We start from the raw sequence: 20,767 nt of genomic DNA on the forward strand, positions 1-20,767 counted from the left end.
ACTGTTACTCATGGTACTTATTGGGTACGTATTCTGTGCTAAGCACTATGCTAACTGCTGGGGATAGACACATGATGAGCACTGAGACTCATGGGCTAAGTTGAGGACAGGTACATGAAGCATCATGTACAGGTACATGTACATGTACAGGTACATGAGGACAGGTACATGAAGCTTGGAATACAATGGGCTTCTCTGTCATCCCTGCAGACAAAAGTACCTTGGACTCAGCTTCTTTGACCATCATTCCCCTTTTGCCGGCCTCTGCCTTCAGTGATAAACCTCTCCGTTTTTCTGTTCTATACTGAACGGTTGGCTATCACAAAAAAGGAGAAATGTCAGAAACCTGAATACAATTACAGCATGTGAGAGAGAGATGAGATCTGGAGAAATCGTACGATCTGGGGAGGTGAACGACAAACTGTCTGGGACAATCTGGATCAGTCATTCCTATTTAATGAATGCTTAGTGTGTGCAGAGCACTATACTAAGCACTTGGGAGAGTACAATAGAACAGTATAACAGAATTAGGGTAGACAAGTTCACTGCCCATGGTGAGTTTACATGTTCTATATATTTGTATTTGCTTAAGACATAGGTAATTTATGCACATGGGAAACAGCGTGGCCTAGTGGAAACAGCCCAGGCCTCGGAGTCAGAGGCTGTGGGTTCTAATCCTGACTCTGCCACTTGTCTATATCTCTTAATTTCTCTGTGCCTCAGTTCCCACCTCTGCAAAATGGGGATTCAAATACCTACCTAGACTGTGAGCCCCATGTGGGACCTGATCATCTTGTATCTACACCAGCACAGTGTTTGGCACATAGTGAGCACTTAATGAATACCTCAATGATCTGGGATTAAGCTGCTTTGAGTGTGCCTTTTAGTAGAAAAAGCAGTTTCACCAAAGGAAGAAACATGGAGATTGGATTTTATACAGTAAATAAACTTTTATTTTTCCTCTGTTCCTCCCAGATTAAGATTGCCAACAGTCACAGATCAGCAAATGAGAGTTAGGTATTACCTATTTACAATTTACAGTAGTATTCTCTTCTTCTGGAAAATATAAGTACAAAAACTAAGTAAACAAATGAGGTACTGCCATTTGGATTTGTTATAGGCAAAAGCCGAAAGAACTAGTCTTTAGCAAACACTCAAGTTGTAATAGAATAATCAAATAGTTTAATTTACCCAGAAATCATCTATTAAATTCCACCTCAAAATGTATTGCACAAGTTATTGAAACATAAAAATCCTCTCTCTTCATTGCAGCTCTCAAAGATGACCCGGAAGCGAAGGTTTCCTAAGCAGCAGTATTGGGAAAAAATCTTTAGAAAATGTCTTCAAGACTAAAATTGTAGCCATGACTGGAGAGGGAAAAGAAGAATGGGGGTGGGGGGAAGGAGAGAGAAAAAGGCAAGTTAGAAGGCAACTATTTTCAAGTAGTACAAACAAAATTAGACAAGGGATTAGGGCCCAAAGTATCCTGGATGTCTAATCCCAGGGAATTTGAGTTGAGCTACATAGTTTAGATACCTCTACAGGCAAAAATGAAATTTCAGAGGAGTTGGGTAAAACCTGATTTTGATATGGTGCAGGAATCTAAATTGAGGAATAAAAGGTGTGCTTTTAAATGCATCTGCCTTTCATTACTAGGGCTCTGTGTCTATGCCTTTGGTTTTAGGCTAAACTCAGACAGCGTTCCAGGGTCTTTAATGGTCTCTCTCATTCTCTGTCTCTCTAAATCTGCCTATGGTGACTGGGGACTCAAGAAGTCTCGGTGTTTCTCGCTAGAATATCTGGGTCAGCCACAGAATGGGTTGCAAGTTTCCTTCTTTAGACTCGGCGGAAAGCGGGGGCTAAGTGCCGATCCAAATTGTCATAAATTTTACTTGTATAGTCTTAATTTAGTGAATGATGTTCTGAAAAGTGGTTTTCACTGAGCTACCCCCAGGAAGGAATCTGATTTTCCTAACCAACAAGAGCGCATCTCCCTGATTTTCTGTGCATTCTTGAAACCCCATCTTGATTTGCTTGGCAGCAATATTACAAATGGCACTAAAGTCTGATCCTATGGGCCATATTTAGAATTTGTGGACTAGTTTCATTCAATCCCTGGAGTTGTGAAAAGCCAAGCCATCACAAGATTCAACTCCCTGAATAAGGACTGCACTTTTAAAATCTTCATGTCCGCAGGTTAGATGCACTAAGCTAAAAGTGCCAATGGGAATTTAAACCAAGGATAATGGAGTCAGGAGATTTGTCTAAACTAATTTACACAACAAAACTCTCAGAGCCGTTCACTGTAACGTTCACTGTAACACAGTAAACCTTGGACGTGCGGAAATTGTGCTGAGCAATGAAACTGGAAGCTGGTGTAGAAGACTTTTAAAAACCCCTCTCTCATTTTGCTACTTTAAAATCCCTATGGTGACCTCTGTAGGGAAACTGAATTCAGAATCACTTCAGAGATATCCATAAAACTATAACCAGTTACGGTTTGTATGTCGAACTTACCTTATTCAAACTCAAGTGGAAGAGGAATCAAACTGATCATTATCATAACTCTGAATAGACAGTGAGGGATATTATAAAATGAAATGAATTAAAGTTGTGTGGGTTATTCGAGGGAGTGTTTGGTTGAGTACAGGAAGCAACTAAGTTAAAGGCAAATGTAACGGATGCACACTTTACACAATGACAAAGCAGCCATAAATGATTTTCTTGAAGCAAATTAGGATTGGCGTTAAATGTAGAATTAAAATCATCTAAAAAGAGAAAGCTCAAATGCAGAAATCATCATGACTCCCAGTACTGTTGGTAATCCAATAAAATGAGAAGTCTCAGATCACCGACCAAAATGATTCTAATTTACTCGTTAGCCTCTTTGCAACTAGGAAAGACAGTCCTTGGAGAATGATTAAAAACGAATAGAAACCCATAACTTTTCTTATCTCTTTCCTAATAATCCCCGAGAAAAATTTAAACCCAATCTGATTAAAAAAAAAGGTAAAATTAAAGGATGGCATTAAAAAATAATTAGCAGAAACCATATTATGAATCTATAATTTAGACAACACCAGAATTAGCTCATGCAATCATCATTTTTATCACAAAGAGCAAAAGAAATTCACAAAAGGGGTAGTTGCAAGTGATATATTTGACCTCAGTGTAAAAGATACAATATACGTAATATGCTTAACTCACCCACATGCTAACTAAGCACAGACTGATGGTTTACTCAGAAGATACCACTGCGAGGAGAGGCAAACTATAAAGCCAGGAAGAAAAAAGCTTATTGGATTATTTTCAAGAGTGAACAAAATACATAATGGATACATGTACATGAAGCTCAGGGGATCAGACAAATTGTTTCTATTTTTCTCCTCGAGCAGGCAAATTTTAAAAACTCTGTTCCTCTTAAAAGAAGTCTGAGGCAATGTGAATAGAATTCCCGGTTTACAATGGATCACACAAGTAATCATCATATGAATTTTGTCTTTAGGTACTCATAGTCTAAAAGAACAATAATAAAAAGCTGTCTAGAGGAAACATTGACCAGGGAACAATTCTTATAAATTACATAACTCCCTAAGTCAGAGACTCACAGATTTGATCATAAACATTTATATTGTGGTATGGCCCATTCCTTGAATGCGCTGCACATTAAAAAGAAAGGTCACAGGGTAAATCTGCTTCAACCTTTGTTCAATGGGAAGATAAATATAATGGCAGCTGATAGCTACCGTATTTGCTCACAAAACGGAGCCACAGCTTTTCCACACTTTTGGCAACCCCAAAACATGGGAGGGGGCTAATACCTGGGGAATTAAGTCAAGCAAGCAGGGGAGGGGGAGAGAAAAGAAAGGAGGGGAGAAGGAAGAGGAGGGAAGAGGGCCCTTGAAACTCTCATTTCAATTGTACTTTCTCAAGGGCTGCAAGCACTGTAACATTTCTGCTTGCGTTGTCTGACTTTTTCACCCTCTGCTCCTTCTACCCCTGGGCCTTGACAGTTTCTGATCGGTTCTACCTCTCCCTTCCTCCTCTTGCCCCTCCCCTCCTCCTCTTGCCCCTCCCCAGTGACTATCATTGTTGACAATTGTGTGATACCAAAAATAATCTTGTATTTCTTCCTTAAAAATCGGGTGAGAGGCAATTATGCAGAGGAGGTAATTAAGCCAGTAAATATGGCAGTTACAATTTTAGTCCCGGAAACCTCACTTCATTTACCTTTTACACTTACATTCAACAGATGAGTTAGTGAACAGTAGCAAAGTACCACTCAAAGCAGATGAGAACCAAAAACTAAGATGTTAGTAAATGGTTAGTAGCAGCGTTTTATACTTTTCATCGATTTGACTGGAAACCTATTTTCCTAAATCAAAACAATATGCCACCAGCTACCATTTTCACCTTTGCTTCGGTGGTAGGAGAACCTAAAGGTCGTTAAAGGGATCATCTGCAACAAAGCTCTTTTACTGATCTTTCACAATAGCTCAAATGAATAATATCTTTCTTTCAAGGTTCTCTCTCTACCTAGGTTTAAACACCTTCCTTCTCTTCTCTCTCAATCTTTTCACATATTTTGACTGACTCGAATGGAGTGAGTGAAGCCAGTTTACATTTGACATAAGATAATGCCAGCTCCCTAGTTTCTTTTCACTTAGCAGAGAAGCAGCATGACCCAGTGGATAGAGCACAGGCCTGGGAGTCAGAAGGACCTGTGTACTAATCCTGCCTCCATTACTTGTCTGCTGTGTAACCTTGGGCAAGTCACTTCACTTCCTCTGTTCTTCAGTTACCTCAACAGAATTAGCACTTCCCCTGCCCCTAAAGATATGGTCTACAGGACAGTAAAACAACTTAAACAATCTACATGATTAGATAGCAGTGTAAATATCCACTAATAATGAAAGACTCTGAGGGTGTTTTTTATGGAATTCCTTATGCCTTTACTATCTACCAGGCATTGTACTAAAAGCTGTGGTAGATATAAGCTAATCAGGTTGGACACAGTCCATGTCCCACATGGAGTTCACTTTCTTAATCCCCATTTTGCAGATGACATAACTGAGGCACAGGGAAGTGAAACGACTTGTCCAAAGTCACCTAGGTCCTTCCAATCCCCAGGGCCGCTCAGCCATGCTGCTTGCCATATCCTGGGAACATTAGGAAAATGTCATCTCTCTGACAAGCCCAAGTCAGGAATAATTATTTAGGATGATTTCCTCCTTACAAAAGTTTCAGTTGCTTAAAGTTATTAATTTTGATAATTTTGATTTTTGTCCCATCTAGTTAGGCCAAGACCTCACCTGGTTCCTGGGGACTAGTTAAGAATTATTTTCTCTAACATCCTGCTTAGGGACTTCTTCCAGAGTTGGAGCTTCTGTGTGGAATTTTAAGATGGTGAGTGTATTTAAGAGAAATACAAAGAATTTCTCTGTAAACTACATTTTTGAGACTAGGCTTAGGTCTCTGAGCTGTATGAGCTAAGCCTTTATTATTCACCAGTTGCTGAAGGCTCCCCCAACCCAAAAACAACAGTGAGAAGGATTAGGGGTGTGAGGGAGGGAAGTGAGAAGTAATGTCTTGCAAGCAATAATGGAAAACTTTTAATCAACAGTACAAGAGTAAACGAGTAGTCATCAAAGTCTATGAGGAAAGTTTCTGGATGCATTACCTGCTAAATAATGCATGCCCTATTAAAACTTTATTGTCTGCATGTTGTATAGCCCAGACTTTTTCTCAACCGCATCCGCCCGATACTAATGGAGGATAAAGGGGGCTCCAGGATGTGTTTAGAGTTTGGTTTTTGCTTCCTTACCCAAGATTTTTTCATCAACCCCGCTTGAAATAACAAAGGCATCTACAAGTTACGGATGTGTGAACACAGGCAAATACGGTTTGTCCTGCCTGTCTTGTTTCCTCTTTTGAAAATGACTTCTTGTAGATTTGCCAGAGTGCCAGATTACATTTCAAACCTTTTACAGTGATTATCATTATTATCATTGTATTTGTACTCTGTGTCAAGCTCTGCTCTAAGCACTGAAGTAGATAAGTCAATCAGGTCAGACACAGTCCCTGTCCCCTTTAGGTATCAGGGAGAACAGGCACTGAATCCCCATTTTACAGATAGGTAACTGAAGCCCAGAGAACTGAAGTGACTTATCTGAGATCACACAGTAGAAAAGTGGCAGAGCCAGCATCAAAACCCAGGTCCTTCTGACTCCCAGGCCAATGCCCTATCCACTACGCCATGCTGCTCTAGCCTGGGGATTCCAAATGAACAGCAGACTCGCTTCTGCTTCCAGACGGTGAGTGCGAACCCTGGCTGAAACCGCACGCACTGTGTACGAGCTCCTTGAGAGGAGTTTAGTAGCCCACAGGGCCAATGAAAACCCCTGAGGAGCCCACCTGGAAATAGCTATTTTTCAAGAACAACCCGAAGTGTCAGATGAGATTTTCCTTACAGAGGGCAAGGAGTGGGGAGAAAGGGAGAGGTGACTTAGAGCTTTCTGAGGGGGCAGAGGGATGGAGAGAGCCCAATTTACATCCCTATCTGCGCTCCACTGTACTCTCCCCAGTGAGTAGAACAGTGCTCTGTAAACAGTAAACACAACTAGTTGTTTGTGCTGTTCTAGATTGAAATCCTGTTATTCCCAAATGAGGAGGTCTCCATTTAGCCCAGGTAGGTGTTGAATAGCTGCTGTTCCTACTGCTGGTTGCTTTTAAGGGATTTCTGGGTTTCAGTTTCTCGGGTCAACATATTTATCACATGTGGAGTGGGCTTGAAATAAACCAAATTCCAAGAATGATTGGGTAAGGGAAGGGGGGAAGGGGGAAACCTCATCATTACTTTCATTTTCTGCTGGGGGTTGGCCCAAAGGGTTGGGTGGCAAGGAGCTAGCGAGCCATTCATTCATTCATTCATTCATAATTACTGAGCACTTAGTGTGTGCAGAGCACTGTACTAAGCACTTGGGACAGTACAATATAATCATAAATAGACACATTCCCTGCCATGAACAGGAGACCAGAAAAATGACTCTGTTCAGTTTCAGGAGAGAGAGGGAATCTCATCCATTCCAAGGCCAGTTGCCCTGAATGGGAAGAGGCAGAAGAGGACTTCGGTTGAGAATGTGCAAATTAGATTGAGAATCATCTCCTCTGCCAAGGCCGGGATACAGAGGAAAAATGTCCATTTCCCTTGTTTATTCAAAATGGCTACTTTCTGTAAAAGGACTAATTTACTGGGGAGCCTCTTGATCCCTATGCTCTTCCCTCCACCTCCCAGCCCCACAGCACTTATGTATATATCTATTAATTGTATTTATTTGTATTGATATCTGTCTCCCTCACTCTACACTGTGAGCTCACTGTGGGCAGGGAATGTCACTGTTTATTGTTATACTGTACTTTCCAAGCGCTGAGTACAGCACTCGGCACACGGTAAGTGTTTAATAAATACAATTGAATGAATTGGTATTGCACAGCAACATTGCCTTACCTGGCTCTGGGCCTCGAGGTGCTAAATACATTAGAATGGAACTCTATCCATTTTTTCTTAAATTCCCCAATGGCCCCTGAATATGCCAAGTGTGGCCTATAGCATGTCTCTGGGATCCCAAAGGACCTGGGTTTTAATCCCAGCTCTGCCACTTGTCAGCTGTTTGAACTTGGGCATGTCACTTCACTTCTTGGTGCCTCAGTTCCCTCACCTGTAAAATGGGGATTAAGATTGTGAGCCCCATATGGGATAGGGGTTTTGTCTAACCTGATTACCTCGTACCTACTCCAGCACTTAGTATGGTACCTGGCACATAGTGAGTGCTTAACGAAAACTAAAAGAACGAAATAGGGGTGGTGGTGGGGGGGGGTGATATGTGGCAGCCCTGCCTAAAACGGGGCTTTTTTTGGGGGAAAGGAGAGTTACTCTTTTCCCATACAACTATCCATTCACATCTGATTTTCATCACCTCCCTCACTTTTCATGCCTGGCTACAAAAGGGAGAAAGGTCAGAACCTGATAATCTTTTCACATAATCTATTAGAGTTCATTTAAAATTGCTTACCCGAGGTCGAGCATCTTCTCTTTCTAAGACTTTCTGAGCCTGATCAGCAGGGAATTTCAGCACAGTGGTGATCACTTTGGCCAGTGTCTACAAGGAAAGAGAAAGAGAGAGAGAGAGAAAGAGAGGGAAGGGAGACAAAAAAAACCCCTGTTAACAGCGAACAAAGTAAATCGAGTCCAAGGATGTTAGCAATGTGTTACCTCGAGATTTATTAACTACAGTCTTTTTCTTTAGGATCTCAATGCAAAAGGATGAGGACGCTGATACCATCCATCAGGACAACGAGGTGTAAAACTAAATGATGCATTATACAGAGGGAATGGAAATCCCAAAAGCCCCTTGGGCAGTTTCAGAAAAACGGGGCTTTCACAGGGCAGCATCAACTGGATGGAACCAAAAGCTCAAAAATTTTGGACCCATTTTCAGAAGGCCCATTTTTGGAAGGCAAATAGCTGTTATTGTATCTCTATTCCATCGATCAATCTGGCCGGTCTTTTCCACAGGAGTAATCCAACCAGGAATCAGGAATAGAGGACACGATCTGAGTTAGGCATTTCGAGAATCATATTGTATATCGCCAAGTGACTGCTTGAATATTTATAGGATTAGGTCATCCTTCAAGATATGCAGCACACACTAGCCTATTGAAGCTAGGAATCAGATCCTAAATAAACACCCTATGGGTTTCTTTAGCAGAAGACAAATTAGTCAAAACACGAGACAGGACAGCTCTGAAGAGCAACACAATGAGCTGAGCAAATACACTGTGTTAGACTAGCATTTGCTCCCGAGAAATTCTCCTGAGGGGCAGAAGCTTTCCCCTATTGTGTTCTGTGGTGAGGTTTTTTGAGGGGGAAATCACTCATTCAGCAGCAAAGAAGCAGCGTAGCCTAGTGGATAGAGCCCGGGCCTCGGAGTGAGAAAGACCTTGGGTTCTAATCCCTGCTCCTCCATCTGCCTGCTATGTGACCTTAGGCAAGTCACTTACTTCACTTCTCTGATACCCAGTTACCTCATCTGTAAAATGGGGATTAAGATTGTGAGCCCCATGTGGGACAGGAACTGTGTCCAACCTGATAAGCTGGTATCTACCCCTGCATTTAGAACAGTGCCTGGAAAATAGTAAGTGTTTAATAAATCAATCAAATAAAAAAAATCCTATTTATCCTATTTATGGGCAGGGAATGTGTCTGTTATATTGTTATATTGTACTCTCCCAGGTGCTTAGTACAGTGCTCTGCACACAGTAAGCACTCAATAAATATGATTGAATGAAAAAATACAACTGACTACTAAATGCTTAGAAAAGTACAATATAATAGAGTTGGCAAATGCGATCCTGGCCCACAAGGAACTCCATATTCAAGGAACTTTAAGGATATGTTTGTAAGGGCTGTGGAGCTGAGATGAATATCAAAATAATTGAGGCAAATATTAAAATTAGTTACAGATAAGGGAAATAGTAGAGTTTACTGATATGTTCATAAGTGCTGTGGGGCTGGATGAATATTAAAATAATTAAGAGGCTGAAAATTCTTGCTTAAAAAATGAATAGGAACATAATTCTGTGCTGGAAGGGTTTGCTAAACTTTTCAATATTTAAAAAAAGAGAACACAAAATTGGTCAATTAGTTTTGTAGGATCATCCCACCACAACAAATGACTTTCTCAGATGAAATAACTTTGAATTTACAGTCTGCCGATTTGAAGTTCTTGTCTAAAGCATGACATCCCCATCAGCCCCAGAATCACATGTTGCTTATTTTAATTTCAATCAATCGTATTTATTGAGAGTTTAATGCGTGCAAAGCACTCGGTGGAATATGATATAGCAGAGTTGGTAAATTCATTCCCTGCCCATAATAAGCTTGGAAGGTTTCACTCCCTTTCCCTGGCTTGTTGTTCTCCTCCCCTCAAATCCTTCATTGCACCCTTGATTCTGAGAGCATGCCGAGTAAAATACCCAACTTGAATCTCAGGGATTTTATGCAACCTACTTGCCTGAATGTCAAGCACGAATGAGTAGTAGGCATAATGAAATTCCAAAAAGCCAATATGCATATATTCTTATTCAATCAATCCATAGTATTTATTACCTGCTTACTGTGTGGACAGCACTGTGCTAAGTGCTTGGGAGAGCCCAAAACAACAGGGTTGGTAGACGTGAGCCCTGTCTACAAGGAGTTTATAGTCTCTAAGGGAGCTTTTTACCCCAAATCACTCGGAAACAATCGCAAAATAACACATAGTGGTTTCCCTAAGGCTATAAAATGCTTTTAAATTTATTGTCTATAGTGTCTTCATCATTCTCCAAATTCCTGTGACCCCAGGGGATTCTTAGGAATAAAACTGTTTCTTGTACAACTAAGAGCAAAGAGAGTTGAAGGAGGAGAGAAAAACGCTGGCATTCAGAATTTTCACATCTTGCCAAGTCTGTACAAGTGTTTCTCTGAGAAGATCGTGATTTTTCCTCACATATTGCACTACTTAATCAATCTAACCAGAACCCCAAAACCCTAGTGTAACATAATAGGCGAGCGCTTCCATGTACACGCATGAGGATGCCTATATATTCTGCCTGTAGAGGTCATCCCTGCCAAGCTAAATTCACATTCCTAACGCCAGCCAAGCCCATGAATCATGGCTTAAGTGCCAACTGTGGGCAACAGACAGGACCTGTCAGTGAGTTCAAGTCCTCAAGCCTCTTCTCAGTAATAATTGTGATATCTGTTAAATACTTACTATGTGTCAAGCACTGTACTAAATGGTGGGACAGACACAAGATCATAACTTGGACATACTCCTTGTCCCACACAGGTCTCACATTCTAGGTAGGACGGAGAACAGGAATGACCCTGAGAGTCAGGAGGACCTGGGTTCTAGTCCTGCCTCTGCCACTTATCTGCTGGGTGACCTTGGCCAAGTCACAACTTCCCTGTGCTTAAAATGAGGCTTAGGACTGTGAGCCCCATGTGGGTCACGGACTGTGTCCAACTCAATTACCTTGTATCTACCCCAGTGCTTGGAACGTTGCCTGGCACACAGTCAGTGCTTAACAAATACAGTAAAAAATTAAAAAAAAAGGTATGGAACCTCCATTTTACAGATGAGGAAAATGAGGCACTGAGAAGTGAAGTGACGTGCCCAAGGCCAAACAGCAGGCAAGTGGGAGAAGCCGGGATTAGAACCCAGGTCCTCTGACTCCCAGGCCCATTATCTTTCCACTAGGCTATGCTGCTTGCTCAAAAGCTTCAGCCTGTCCACAGGATAAAGCCTAGGGGGCAAAGGTCAACTAAAGAGAAGGTTCTCCCTCAGCCCCTTCAATCAATCAATGGTATTAATTGAGTGCTTACTATGTGTGGAGCACCTTACGAAGCACTTAGGAGAGGACAACACAGCAGAAGTAGCAGGCATGTTCCCTGCCTCTAACGAGTTTATAGTCTAGAGGATTGAGATAGGAGGGGACAGGATGACTGCCTATACGGACTGACAAACTGAGAAATGGAAGTATAGGGAGTGGGGTAGTTAGTAAAAGCCAGCCTCTGTTTAAAGCCCCACAGAACGTGACGTCTTTGGAGACCATTTTTAATCAACTGGCAGATGGACCTCTACCCTCCCCGTCTTCAAAGCCTTACTAAAATCACATCTCTTCCATGAAGCCTTCCCTATCGTCTCATCTCTCCATCCCATTCACCCATCCTTCAGTGTCACCTATTGTCTTGGGTTTGTGGAAGGAGCACGGGCTTGGGAGTCAAAGGATGTGGGTTCTAATCCCGGCTCCACCAACTGTCTGCTGTGTGACCTTGAGCAAGCCACTTAACTTCTCCATGTCTCAGTTACCTCATCTGGAAAATGTGGGACTGTGAGCCCCATGTGGGACAATCTGATTACCTTGATTCTATCTCAGTTCTTAGAACAGTGCTTGGCACATAAGCATTTAACAAATGCCATAATTATTATAACAGTTATAACTGTTATAATGATAATAATAATGGTATTTGTTAAGCACTTAATCACTTTAATACTTATCCCACTCCCAACTCCTCAGCACTTCTGTATATATTCTTACCCTCCGCTGCTTTTCCTATCTGTAATTTATTTTAATGTCTGACTCTCCTACTAGACTTAAGCTCCTTGAGGGCAGGGCTCTTGTTAATCAGCTTTAATATTCACCCAACTGTCAGTCCCAAGGCACTTATATACATATCTGTACTTCACTTATTTGTATTAATGTACATCTCCCCTCTAGATTGTAAGCTCCTTGTGGACTGGGGCCATGTCTACCAACTCTAGTATAGCATTCTCCCAAGTTCTTAGTACAGCGCTTTCTCTGCACACTAAGTTTTCAAAAAATACCATTGAGTGATTACCAATTCTACTGAACTGCATTCTCCCAAGTGCTTAGTCCAGTGCTCTGCACAAAGTAAGGATGCAATAAATACCACTGACTGATTGACTGGCGGATTCATTGCATGTAGCAACTGGTCAGAGGGCCCAAACCCTGGGAGACGGAGCAACAAGTGACATGACTCTGCAAAGCCTTTGGTACCAACTGTTCTCTGAGGCCTCTACCTTGCGGTTGTGTGGTATCCACTGTTCCATCTGGCTGCTACGGTGTGGTTTTGCGGCACCAATTGTTCTGTGTTGCCCCTATTGTGTGGTTCTGAGGTACCAGCTGTTCTCTCAGGTTACTTCTGTGCAGTTCTGTGGCACCAATTGCTCTGGGTGGCGGCTACAGTGCAGTTCTGAGGCACCAACTGTTCTCTATGTATGCTATCGTGTGGTTCTGAGGCACCAACTGTTCTCTGAGACCTCTACCGTGTGGTTCTATCGTACCAACTCTTCTGTCAGGCTGCTACTGTGTGATTCTCTGACACCAAGCATTCTGTGTGGCTGCTACAGTGTGGTTCTGAGGCACCAACTGTTCTCTGAAGCTGCTTCAGTGCAGTTCTGTGGCACCAACCGTTCTGTGTGGCTGCTACAGTGCGGTTCTGAGGCATCAACTGTTCTCTGAGGCCTCTACCGTGTGGTTCTGTGGTACCAACTCTTCTGTCAGGTCGCTACTCTGTGATTCCGTGGTACCGACCACCCTGTGTGGCCACTACAAGTGTGGTTCTCATTTTGTGCCTGCAGTCAGTGTCTAGGAAATGGGCCAGCAGTGAAAGCAGAGAGGGAGCAGGCTGCCTAGGTTGAAGAGTTTCTGAATGTCTGGTCAACAAACGTGAACAACCTGGATTCCTTTCAGTCCTCCTCCATGGCTTGACGCCTGTGAAGCTGAACTGGATAATGGCTTTGCTACACTTTCCCACTACGCTACAAAGACTGAAACAGACACCTTCCTTGACCTCTGTCCCAGGCTCTTAATGACTTATGAGGCTATGGGGACATTTTAATATGCTGCCCCCTACTCTAATCAATCTGTGGTATTTATTGAGCACCTACTGTGTCCAGAACAGTAAACTAAGCACTTGATGGTATACAATGCCAGAGTTGGAAGGTAAGTTCCCTGCCCACAATGAGGTTACAGTCTAGGAGAGAGGGGAGATAGACAATAAAAACAAAACATTTATTGATCTGTACACAGGTGCTGTGGCACTTGAGGGTGTGATGAATACCAAATGCCCAAAAGGGTGGAGGTCAGGGGGTGGTATTTAGTATTAAAACACTGCTTGTTTGGTCTTTAAAGTGGCCTCGACCCGATGGTTAAATCACTGGTTAATCACTGGTTAAATCCCTTTAGGTGTCCTCCACAAGCGGATAAGGAACATCTGAATTCAACTAACATTCATATCGAAGGACTTAAACGGCCCATAATCAATCACTGATATTAGTTCAGCGCTTATTGTGTGCAGAACACTATACTAAGCACTTGGAAGAATACATCAGAATTATTAGGCATGATCCCTTCCCATAAGGAGCTTATACTGCCTTCTGGAAAGGAAGGTTTTGGACCTCATAGCACAGATCAGGAAACTGAGGCAGAGAGGTTATAAGGGCTTGAATACAGTCCAGGCTGGAACCATGGTTGGCTATCAGCACAAGACACGGAGAGGCAACTTATACGATGGCCAGAAAAAGAACCTGAAGTTGCCTGAGGCGATGAAACACGTTGGTTGATTGAACAATGTAGACGCATGCAAATTCCCCTTGCAGGAGAAAAGGCAGGGGAGACATTTATTGCATTCTTTTCCTCCTCAGCTACAATAGCACCCCTTTATGCAAAGCACCACTATTTAGCACCCCTTTATGCAAAGGACAGTACCAGGGGACTGAAGGGATCGAAAGAGAAGAAAAATGACAAGAACCTTCCCCTCAAGGAGCTTACGAATCTAAAGTGAAAGTTCACTGAAGGCAGAAACTGCTTCTCTGATTTGATGGGTTCTAATCCTGGCTCCACCACTCGTGAGTTTTGTGACTTTGGGTAAGTCACTTAACTTCTCTTTGCCTCAGTTCCCTCATCTGTAAAATGGGGATTAAGACTGTGAGCACCACTTGGGACAATCTGATTACCTTGTATCCCACTCCAACACTTAGAACAGTGCTTTGCACATAAGTGCTTAACAAATGCCATCATCATTATTATTATTTCTGGGTTGCCCTTAGCACAGTACAATGCTCAAGAGGCTGCCTGATTATTATTTCCAGTGGCAGAACACTGTATTTTGGGAAATACTCTTTCAGCCAAGAGTATAGCTTTGAGAACTGCAACTTCTAATGTATATTAATTGTGATACTTTTACGTGCTAATCACTCTTCTAAGCACTGGGGTAGATACAAGACTATTAGGTCCGATGCAGTCCCTGCCCCACATGGGATTCACAGTCCAGAAGGAAGGGAGAAAAGGCACCTAGGCCCTGTTTTACAGATGAGGAAACAGGCACAGGGCAGTCAAGTAACTTTGCCCAAGGTTATGCAGCAAACAAGTGGTGGAACCAGGATTAGAAACCAAGTTCTCTGACTCCCAGGCCTGTGCTCTTTCCACTACATTGTTTGGAATCTCCTAATTCTGTTCCTCACTAAGAGTATTCTTTTTTTTTTTTTAAAAAAAACAAGGTTTTATGGTATTTGTTAAGCGCTTATTCTGTGCCAGGCATTGTTCTAAGCGCTGGAGTAGATACAAGATGATCAGGTTGGACATAGTCCATGTCCCTCAAGGAGTCACAGTCCTAATCCCCATTTTACAGATAAGGTAACTGAGGCCCAGAGAAGTTAAATGACTTGCCCAAGGTCACACAGAGGACAAGCATCAGAGCTGGGATTTGAACCCAGGTCCTCGGATTCCCCGCTCTGTGCTCTATCCACTTGACTACGCTGCTTTTCTCTTCCTTCTGATTTGTTTAGATCCACCTTCAAAACAAAGGGTTTTTTTTGTTGTTGTTACTTTTATTCACCATATTTGTTAAGCACTTACTATGTGCCAGACACTGTTCCAAATGCTGGGGTAGATACAAGATAATCACATTGGACCCACGCCCCTGTCCCATGTGGGGCTCAACGTCTTAATCCCCATTTTACAGACGAGGTGACTGAGGCCCAGAGAAGGGACGTGGTTTGCCCAAGGTCCCACAGCAGACAAGTGGCCAAGCAGACATCAGACCCCAGGTCCTTCTGACTCTCAGGCCCACGCTCTAGCCACTAGGCCACATTGCTTCTAAGTTCTGCTGAAAGTACCTGGTCTCTAAGGCAAGAGCTGGCTAAACTCGCCTCTGATTAGCTGTGAAACGTAGCTGTGATCGACCACCTTGAGATCAAAGCAGTCCTGCATATTCAAGTGTTCAACTGCCTTTCTGACAGAGCCAATTTTTCTATCGCGTGTTAAACCTTTACACCTAGAATAAAATCCTAGGAACAATTAAATGGAGTAGTTTAAAATGGAATAGGGTTACATTTGAGAAAAGAAAAGGCAATAAGGGGAAGATTCAGTAAAGAGGTTTAAGAGCACTTCTGAATGCCCCATAAACTTTTCCAGTGATACTTTAGCCTGTCTTTGAAAGTGAGACATCCTCTGAAAAAGAAGCACATTTCATTCTCAAGTCATCAGCTACTCCATGCCTTGAATATTCATCCCACTGCATTGTCAAGAAAGCTCCTCATGGCCAGGAAGTCAATGCAAGACCCAAATGTGGTGGGAAGACTCAAAAAAGATTGAGAGTTCCCACCTCTCCCCTGACAAAATCAGAACAAGACTAAACCATTTCAATCAAATCAATCAATGGCATTTATGGAGCACTTACTGTGTGCAGAGCACTGGACTAAGCACTTGGGAGAGGACAATATAACAGAGTTGGTAGACACATTCCCTGCCCACAGTGAACTTCTTCTGAAACATCTATTTTTACTGGGAAATATCTTCCATCGATCCTCAGTGAACACTGCTGAGGAGGAAATAATCTTGCTGAAGCAGCTTGGCCTAGTGGAAAGAGCACAGGCCTGGGAGTCAGAGGACCAGGTTCTAATCTTGGTTCTACTGCTTGCCTACTGTGTGACCTTGGGTAAGTCACTTCACTTCTCTGGGGCCTGTTTCCTTGACTGTAAAATGGGGAGTCAATCAGTCAATGGTGTTTACTGAGCACTTACTATGTGCAGAGCACTGTACCAAGTGCTTGGGAGAGGACGATATGAGAAAGTTGGTAGACACAGTCCCTGCCCACAACAAACTTGCAGTCTACAGTCAAGATCGGTTCTCCTTCCTACACAGACTGTGAGCCCCACGTGGGATAAATTCTGTGTCTGCTCTGATTAACTTGTACAAATCTCACTGCTTAGAATAATATTAATAATTGTGGTATTTGTTAATCGCTTACTATGTGTCAGGCACTGTCTGAACCCTGGGGTAGAAACAAGATAATAAGGTTGGACATAGTCTCTTGCCCCACATAGGGCTCACTTTCTTAATCCCCATTTTATAGATGAGGGAACTGAGGCACAGTGAAGTGACTTCCCCAAGTTCACATAGCAGACAAGTGGCAGAGCTGGAATTGGAACCCAGGTCCTTCTGACTCCCAGCCCCATGCTCTACTAGGGCACTCTGCTTCACTTAGAACAGTGCTTGCCACACAGCACACACTTTACAAATGCCATTGTCATTATCATTACTATCTGCTATTACTTTAAAAAGTGTTAACGATACCAACCCTAAGTACCAATGCGATTCAAAATCGCACCCAGCAAGAGTCAACCTAGATCACTGTAATTTCTGCTTTTTTGTTTCAAGAAATGGCATTCTTAAAATTAATATTTTACAAACAGAATGAACAGAACCACGATCTGCCAACTCACATTGCAAACCAAAAATGAAATCCTATCGCATAATCATCTTCTGCCTGCTCCTAACCCAGCATGCGATGTGCCAATAGAAAACACATGGTGCTCGTAGACAATACAGAGAGTGGGATACATTCTCGCCTAAGCAAAAACACATGCCAACACGGCCTAGTCAGCACAGCCTACCTTGGTCTCGTGGCCCATCATATATTCGAACATCACCTTTCGCAAATACTCAAACTCAGTAGGCTCGCCAAACTGCGTGACTGCTGTGTGGCACAGATTTCCGTCTGTCAAGTCAGAGAACAGAGCAAATCAAAACAGTGACGAAAATCACCCGTAGAAAGAAGGCCTGGGACTTGGAAAACGAATCCTGTCAGAGGGAGCAGGGAAAGGAACAGAACTGCACAGAAATTCAATTGTAAAGGTGAAATCTGGCCAGACGACTTTCATATTGCTTTCGACGTGGAATAACGAGATATGTCAATACATTTTTTCATCTCCAACACTTCATAGTTCACACCTTCTCTTCACAGGAAAAGAAACACGTGAGCCACAATCATTTCAAGAGAATACGTTTAAAACCCTCCTAATTCCTTGCCTTTAGTGACATCTTTTTTGGAAATACATTTGATTAAGGCCACTTAGCTGCAATAAGTTACCCTTTAAAATGTTTCCAATTTTTTATTCCCGTTCTTTCAGAGTAATATGTGGAGATTAATTGGTCCTTTTAGGACGGTGAATCTAAGTTTAATTGTTCTTATCTTCAGTCAGAGGCTTTATTTCACATTCAAGTATAAAACCGGTGCAACAACCTGATCGTATAAAAAAATGCAATGAGATAACATCCTGTTTTAAGCACTTTCATCCTAATGGGGAATAACTCATTTAAAACCAATTGCACCCTGATTGTTGTAAAAATAATTCATCTCACCCTATAACCCTACTTTAGTGCTTTCAACATGCAAATGAAAAAAAACCTTTTGGAAAAACTTTTAAAGAGATAAATCAAGTTGTCCAGTTTGAACAATAGTCTGCCTTCCCATTGGATCTTTGTTCATTGTTGCTAAAATTCCTGATTTTGAAATATAATTTTTTCCATAGGTGCAAATCAATTAATCAAATTTATTGAGTGTTTACTGTGTGCAGAGCACTATACTCAGTGCTTGGGAGAGTATAATACAACCAAGTTGGTAGACACATTCCCTGCCCACAACAAACTTACAAAGCACTTTAACTTTTGATTTCTACACCAAACTTTGTGGTTCCTGGGCATGGTTCTTGGAAGTGACAGGGAACAGATCAATCTGTGGCATTTATTGAGTACCTGCTGTGTGCAGAGCACTGTACTAAGTCCTTGAGTTGGTAGAAACGATCCCTGCCCACACATAATTTATGGTCTACAGAGAGTAGCTGTTGGGTTAATGGCTCACTCCTGGACTAGGGACTTATGGGAGTTTGGTCAATGTGAAGTTGTGCTTTGGCTTCAGGTGATTCCAGGGGGCCCTAATGAAAACCTTTGGGACAAAAGAAGCATATGGACTAGTGAATCCGGCATGGGCCTAGGAGTCAGAAGGACCTGGGTTCTAATACCGGGTTCACCACTTGTCCGCTGTGCGACCTTGGGCAAGTCACTTCTCTGTGCCTCGGTTACCTCATCCGAAAATGAGGACTAATACTGTGAGCCTCATGTGGGACATGGACTGGGTCCAACCCGATTAGCTTGTATCTACCTCAGCACTTAGTACAGTGCCTGGCACACAGTAAGAACTTAACAAATTCCATAAAAAAAAAATAATTAAAAAACCCAAATAAGGACACTGATAGATTGGGCCAGAATTGGCTTCCAGTACAGTGGAAGGACCGTTAGCTGCATCGTCCCTTCTGGTTCCTCCCCGCTGATTCCCTCCCTAATTCTGCAAGACACAGGTAGTGGAAGCAGGGAAGAGATGCGACTCACCCCAGCCCACCAAAAGGCTTGTTCATCACGACTACTATGCATCCACCCGCTTTGGCTAATTTAGAGGGGCTCAGGGTGTGTGGGGAGTTTTCGGTTTCATGAAACACTTTTAATTAAAAAAATCATTCTTCCTACTCTTCCTCATTAACTTAATCCTTTCCTCAAAGACCTGCTCTATCCTGTACCTAAAAATAGATAAAATGGGCCATATTTTACCCAGGTTTAGAACATCATCTGAAAACAAAATTTCCACTGTTACTTATTTTTCTTTTGCAAAGGTTTTGCTTTGATGAGTATTTTCAATTTCAGCCATTTTCTGGTCAGGCTCCATTTCCAGGAATAGCAGAGAAGGTGCTCGACTTTCCTTTTCACATGCAGGGCTGGTTCTTGGGCCTGCCCTGACATCTCCAAAAAGGATGAAAATGTGAGAATGTCTTCCTCTGTTATATCTGCTTTTTCCTGGCTTCAAGCAATTATGGGGCAAATTGCTTATCATCTGAGGGAAAATGTTTGCCAAATAGTCTACCCGCTGCCACTTAGGACTCATTTCGGGCACCGTGGACCAAATTCATCTTATTCAGGGGTTTTGAAGCATTACTTTATCTGGGCTGAAATCCAGGCTTTATAACTGTGACATCCATTTAACTGCATTAAGGCAGACACTTAATCACAGAAGAGTATTAGAGCCCAAGATATAAGCACCAGCTAAATAAAGTGATAAGCTCGGTTTCTTCCAAAACAGCAGACAAATGTATTCCTGTGAGTTGCAAATACTACTACCTGGGGTCCGTGGGTGCCTCAATCCCAGATATGAGGTGAAATAGAAAAGAACACATTTCAGGGCCATCTCTTCTAAATCTGAACTTCACGAAGAAGGGTTAAAGTAAAACAAAGAACTGTGCGATTGCAATCCTTTGAGTATTAGCCAAATGCTTAGTGAACACAAATGTCGAATTTTTTTTCCCCCAATGGTATTTGTTAAGCGCTTACTTTGTGCCAAGCACTGTACTAAGGGGTGGGGAAGATACAAGATAATCAGGTTGGACACGGTCTCTGTCCCACATGGGGCTCACAGCCTAAGTAGGAAGGAGAACAGGAATTGAATCCTCATTTTACAGATGAGGAGCCTCTATACTGTAAGCTCGTCATGGGCAGGGAATGTGCCTCTTTTATTGCTGTATTATACTCTCCCAAGCACTTTGTGCAGTGCTCTGCACAGAGTAAGCTCTCAATAAACACGATTGACTGCCTGAAGAAACCGAGGCCCAGAGACGTTAACTGACTTGCCCAAAATCACACAGCTGACAAGTGGCAGAGCCGGGATTAGAACCCAGGTCCTCTGATTCCCACACCCTTGCTCTTTCCATTAAACCAAGCTGTTTTGCCTCAAGTATTTTCCAAAATAAATCAATACTGGGGCTGAAGTAGTCTTCTAGCATGATCTTCTGCTTAAATTTCCAACTCCATGGGC

General features: G+C 42.4%; 1 protein-coding gene across 7 annotated transcripts in view; it reads right to left on the reverse strand.

Moving 5' to 3' along the window:
• Window positions 1–930: 930 nt before the first annotated feature.
• Window positions 931–20,767, reverse strand: part of GOLGA4 (golgin A4) — a 95,269-nt gene continuing 75,432 nt past the window's right edge. For 6 of the 7 annotated variants that reach the window (XM_029049477.2, XM_029049476.2, XM_029049478.2 and 3 more), the window contains 4 exons: window positions 17,523–17,626; window positions 8,073–8,159; window positions 3,208–3,271; window positions 931–1,367 (listed from right to left, as the gene is read on the reverse strand). In XM_029049477.2, coding sequence (XP_028905310.1) covers window positions 3,242–3,271; window positions 8,073–8,159; window positions 17,523–17,626 — 221 coding nt within the window. In that variant the 3' untranslated portion in view covers window positions 931–1,367; window positions 3,208–3,241. The remainder of the gene's footprint in view (window positions 1,368–3,207; window positions 3,272–8,072; window positions 8,160–17,522; window positions 17,627–20,767) is intronic. The other variant, XM_029049475.2, reaches the window with a different exon arrangement.

This window comes from Ornithorhynchus anatinus, chromosome 21 (assembly GCF_004115215.2).
Source record: "Ornithorhynchus anatinus isolate Pmale09 chromosome 21, mOrnAna1.pri.v4, whole genome shotgun sequence".
Taxonomy (NCBI): domain Eukaryota; kingdom Metazoa; phylum Chordata; class Mammalia; order Monotremata; family Ornithorhynchidae; genus Ornithorhynchus; species Ornithorhynchus anatinus.